The sequence below is a fragment of the Hipposideros armiger genome, unplaced genomic scaffold (genome assembly GCF_001890085.2).
Source record: "Hipposideros armiger isolate ML-2016 unplaced genomic scaffold, ASM189008v1 scaffold_280, whole genome shotgun sequence".
In the NCBI taxonomy this organism is placed as follows: Eukaryota; Metazoa; Chordata; class Mammalia; order Chiroptera; family Hipposideridae; genus Hipposideros; species Hipposideros armiger.
The window spans coordinates 1,475,595-1,480,929 of NW_017731630.1; the positions used below are offsets into that span (position 1 = coordinate 1,475,595).

General features: G+C 53.3%; 1 protein-coding gene across 5 annotated transcripts in view; it reads right to left on the reverse strand.

Annotated features, from left to right (window-relative positions):
- LOC109390812 (uncharacterized) overlaps positions 1-1,871 on the reverse strand; it is a 10,986-nt gene extending 9,115 nt beyond the window's left edge. For 3 of the 5 annotated variants that reach the window (XR_002125644.1, XR_002125642.1, XR_002125643.1), the window contains exon 1: positions 898-1,199. Coding sequence is in view for 2 of the 5 variants with exons in the window: in XM_019657761.1 (XP_019513306.1) it covers positions 898-978; positions 1,522-1,636 (196 nt within the window). In the remaining 3 variants the exon portion in view is untranslated. Of the gene's footprint in view, positions 1-897; positions 1,200-1,521 lie in introns of those variants that run through there. The other 2 variants (XM_019657761.1, XM_019657762.1) reach the window with 1 other exon arrangement.
- Between the last annotated feature and the right edge of the window lie 3,464 nt (positions 1,872-5,335).

The window sequence follows — 5,335 nt, forward strand, 5'->3', positions numbered from 1 at the left end:
TGGGGGAGGGCCGTTTCCGCACCCAGAAAGGGGCTGTTTCATCGCTGGCTGCCTGGGGGTGGGGGTGGGGTGTCTGGCACAAATGGCCCCAAGAAGAGTCCAGAGTGAGTGTGGGGGGGGGGGCTGTGTGAGGCTGTGAGCATGTGTGGGTGTGAGTGTGTAAGAGTGTAAGGAGTGAGTGTGAGAGGGTGTCCTTATGTGTGGGTGAGCATGTGCATGTGCAGGGATGCATGGCGGTGCTGAGCCAGCAGAGACCAAGACGCTGACCTCCCGAGGGGCCCGGGACCCCAGGGCGGGGATTTGCCCAAGGTGCTGCCCGCTCAGCCCCAGAAGCTGGGGACCCCACCCCTGCCTCTCTAGGCCACATGCTCCTCATGGGGCAGAGAGAGCCCGTCCCACCTAATCTGCTCCTGGTCTGAGGCCTGGGGACAGGGCTATGGTCCCAGCGCTGGAGCCATGCACCCCAGATCCCCCCTGCTGAGACGCCAACCCCTTCCCAGCCTTGTGTCTGCGTTACCCATTTCACCGATGAGGCCACGGAGGCTCCAAGATGAGGGAAGCCCACATTCTGGGACCCAGGGTCCCTGGGCAGGACCTCATGCAGTCACCGGGTCCTGGGAAGAGGCTTCAGGCACGGAAGGACCCAGACCTTGGGCCACGGCAGGCAAGATGGAGGCAAGACGCTGTCCCCCGTGGGTGCGAGGGTGCAGGTTTGTGTGGCGGTGGGGGTGGGGAACGGGACGCTGGTCTCCTGGCTCAGTCCCACTTCCTTCTGCCTGTTCCTGCCCCCCCCACCCCACCCCACACACACATACCGGAAGCCACAAACCCCAGCCCGCCCTCTGGGACCCCCGATTGCCACCTGAGTGCCCCTCCCAGGACCCTCGCTTAACTCACCCAGGCTGTCCAAACAGGGCTTGTGGTGGGTTGAAGTGTGTCCCCCCAAATTCATGATCACCTGGCTCCTCAGAATGCGACCTTATTTGGAAATAGGATCTTTGCAGATGGAACGAGTTAAGATGAGGTCATCCTGGTGAAGAGTGGGCTGTAATCCAGTGACTGGTGTCCTTGTAAGAAGAGCAGGGACCCGGGGGGACCCAGAGGAGAGGCCATGTGAAGACGGGCAGAGATTGGATGGCTGCGGCCACAAGCCAAGGAACCCCAGGACACCCCAGGAGCTGGAGGAGGCAGGAAGGACCCTCCCCTAACCCCTCAGAGGAACACAGCCCTGCCCACCCCTGGTTTCAGGTTCTGGCCTCCAGGACTGCAGGACAATGCAGTCCTGTTGTTTTCAGCCAGTCCAACCACTGGGTACAGCAGCCCCAAGAAGCAGACCCAGGGCTCTCCCGCCTCCTTCCCCGTCCATCCCCTCGGCTGCTGTGACTGGTTCTGGAAACAGCTAAGCTCCCTGCTTTGGCAGGGGAGGCCGGTTTGTGCAGTAGGGCAGCCATGACACACCCACTCAGACCTCTGAGTGCAGGTGGCTGCCCGGGGACCCACTGACCACTCTGCAGTCCACACCTGCGTCCATGCCTCGGCCGTCTCCCCCAGGTGCCTCTGGGCAGTGGCTCAGTGCAGTGCGGACACCAGGCAGGCTGGTTCGTGAAAGGCGTAAGCCACCTCTGATGGGCCGCATGGCTCTCCAATGGCCATGCACACGCCCTGGGCTGCAGGGTGTCGCAGGACGCTCCCCAGCCCCTCCTTCACCTCACAGGCCTGCCCTCTGGGCATCTGCTTCCTGGAGGACCTGGGCTGACAGGAACAGAGTGGCCGCTCCTACCCTCATATTCCAGATGCCCAAACAGGCTCAGAGAGGGGGAGCGGCTTGCCCAGGGCCACAGAGCTGCCCTCTTCCTCTCCCTGAGCAAGCGGTCCCCACCCTCAGCCCACCTCCCCTCTCCACTTGGCCTGCTCAGCGGCTCCCCAGCTTGCAGGCGGCTCCCCCAGCTGCCGCCTGGTTGCCATGGTGCTGGAGGAGGAGGTGGAGCAGATTCCTGAGCCATCCAAAAATACACTCCAGCTCGCCCTCCCTCACTCCCTTTCTCCAATGTCAAAGCCTCCTTTTGTGCAGCTCAGGCCAGGGCCACTTCCTCCCGAAGCAGCTGAGTTGCAAAGGAGGTCAAGGAGGCAGAGGGTCCCAGAAATGAGTCAGGCGACCCCAGCCCCGCTCAGCCCCTTCCTGGACCCGGCTCTCCCCATTCTCCCCTTACAATGAAGAGCTGTGGGCAGTTCCAAGCCCAGGCCTGTTCTTTCATGCCTCTGTGCCTTTGCACATGCAGTTGCCTCCACCTGGAATGCCCTTCCTCACCCTTCAGGTCCCAGCTCTGGCTTTAAGTCCACTGGGAAACCTTCCCTGAATCTCTCGGGGTGCCCCCTGCATGCTGCACCCACCTCCATCACAGCCATTTTCTTGTTGATGCTATCACAGGGCTGTGACTTGGGGATACAAGCTTTGCCTTTTTACCTTTGTGTCCCCAGCGCGTGGCACAGGGAAGAAAGGAAGGTAGGAAGGTAGGAAGGAAGGTAGGAAGGGAGGGCAGAAGGGCAACACCTCTCATAGGACTGGGGATTGCTGGAGCCTGAGGACCTGGGCACAGGACCTGGCAGGGAGCTGCGGCCCGAGCAAAACTCCATGTGTGCCCGGGCTCCAGCACCTCCTGCCTCAGCTGACCTGGAGCCAGCTCACGCAGTAGCTCCCACACCCGCAGGCCCGTGTCTGCAGCCAATTAGGACGTCAGGTAATTACACCATGATCACAGGTGTGTGCTTTGACTTCTTAATGAGCTGCGTGTGTTCAGGCAGAAAGGTCTCTACTCCCTCAAAGCCGGGACGGGCAAGCTGCCAGGGCCTGAGGGCTGACCTTGAGCAGCGGCTTTCAACCCTTTTGGTGGCTGAATACTTTCTGCAAACAATACCTTGCACTACGCCCATTCTATAAAACAGGCGAGAGCTGTTTCTTTTTAAACGCGGGAGGAAAATCTATTAAGATTGTTAACCAGAATTAATTCTGGAAACTGAGTACTGAGACCGTGGATGATTGATATTTCTTATTTTTACACTTTTGGGGGTAATTTTTTAAATGTCTAAAGGCAAAGGAAAGCAATTTTACTCTTAAACTAAAGGGAAAAAAAGGAATCATGAAGATTGTGAAGTAAAGCGGCTGACAGAGCAGTTTGGCAATGATCTATTCATTCAGCAAATGTTTATTGAACAACTTGATGCTGGGTTGCCATGTTTACTGTCACTTTATAACTTCAGGTTTTTGAAGACTACACTTGGTGAAACAGTTCTCCTACACTTTCCCTGCAATTATTATATTCGCCACTAGGTGGCAGTAGGCACATTGGTAATCTGTGAGGTTCGTGTTTTGCCCGAGTTTCAGATAAGACTTTCGGTTCCAGCCACGTATGATAAGTACTCCTTGATAACATTTTTTGTTAATTATTTTTATTGTGCCTGTGTTTTAAATCTTATAAGATATCCTCAAACAGTCAATATTTATTGAGCTGTATCTGCTTATTTAGTTTGTGTGACAGACACACTTCATTCCCACTTGACTCCCTTCATCTGGGATAATTTTGCTTCTGCCTGATGAACTTGCAGGGTTTCTTCTAGCACGGGTCAGCTGGTGAGACATCCTCACAGCGCTTGTTGACCTGAAAACATCTTTATTTCGTATTCATTTCTGATGTGTCTTTTAGCCAAGGAGTGTAGACCTCTGCACTGTCAATAATTTTCTTTCAGCATTTTGAAGATGGTCCCTGGCTTTTATCGTTTCTTTTGAGACATAATTTCTTAGCTCTATTCTTGTTCCCTTTAAAGTAAGTGTGTCTTCCCACTGGCTAATTTTAAGGTTTTCCCCTTGACTTTTATTTTTCACTAGTTTGGCCATGATGTACTCAGGTGGGGCGCGGGGAGCGGGGGTCTTTTTATTCTCCTTGATTGGGGTTCTTGGAGCTTCTTGAATCCGTGGCTTGACGTCTCTTGTCAACTTGGAAATGCTCAGCCATTGTTTCTTCTCCCATCACTTCTGCTTTGTCCTCTGCTTTCTGTCTGGGACTGTAACGTCGCGTGGGTAACCATTTCCCAGTGACTCGTATTGCTCTGACGTGCTTTTCTGCGTCTTTCATCCGCTCTTTCCTTCCCAAGCTTCAGCTGAGCATTTCCTACAAACCTAACTTCTAGTTCACGAACCCTCTTTTCTGCTCTATCTAATCTGCTGTGAACCCACCAATTGAGTTGTTAGTTGTAGTTATTATTTTTATTAGTTCTATAATTTCCTCTTTGTTCTTTTTTTAAGTTCTAGTTTTCTGAAATTCTCCATCTTTTTTTTAAAGATTTTTTTTTATTGGGGAATTGGGGAATGGGAACAGCGCTGGGGAATTGGGGGAAGGGGAACAGACAAGTTGCTGTCATTTTGTTCTTCAGTCTAGTTGTGGAGGACGTTGCTTCACTGGCCCAAGTTGGCACCATCACTGCGCTCTTCCCGGGCGAGGCAGATCAGTCGCTGGCCTCTGGACGGCCACCCACCGTGGCCACCGGCCACACATGGTAGTCCACGGCAACCCACATCTGCAGGGGCTGCAGCCTAAGCTGTCGCCAGCAACTTACGGCAGCCCAGCTCCAGGTGGAGCTGTTGTTCAGCATCTTAGCTGTAGAGGGCAGTGTCACTGGCCCTCATATGTGGGATCCGAACCGGGGCTCTCTGGCGTCCCAAGCCAGCTCTTAACCATCACGCCACTCGGCCGGCCCTGAAATTCTCCATCTTGATATCTTTATGTCAGACCTCATAATCACATTTCAAATCCAATATTTGCATCACTTTTGGGTTTGTTTCTATTGTCTGGGCTTTCTTTCTTTCTTTCTTTCTTTCTTTCTTTCTTTCTTTCTTTCTTTCTTTCTTTCTTTCTTTCTTTCTTGGCTCTATTTGATGATAATCATTCTTTTATTAAACGGCAGACTTTGTGTTTGAAAAATCATACAGCCTCTGGAGGATTCTTCTTTACTCCAGAGAGGGCTTGCTTTTCCTCTGGCTGGCAATGAGAGTCGGGCAAAATCGCTTGGGATCAACGAGGACTCGAGAGAAAATGAGACCGGATTCAGGCCCTGTGAGGACTGGTCTCTTTCCGACTTGCCAGAATCTACAGCCTAGCCTGCAGGGGTCTCAGCAGAAATCAGGGGGTGTTTACTAAGGCCCGTCTTCCGTGGATGACTCTGAACTGCAATTTTCTTTTCCTTCAGGCCCTTGGGACTGCCATGAGCTCAGCTTATCATCCTAACCTCTCAGCAGCCACTTTTTTCTTGGTCTCTTGGCCTCTCACCTCTGAGCAGCTCA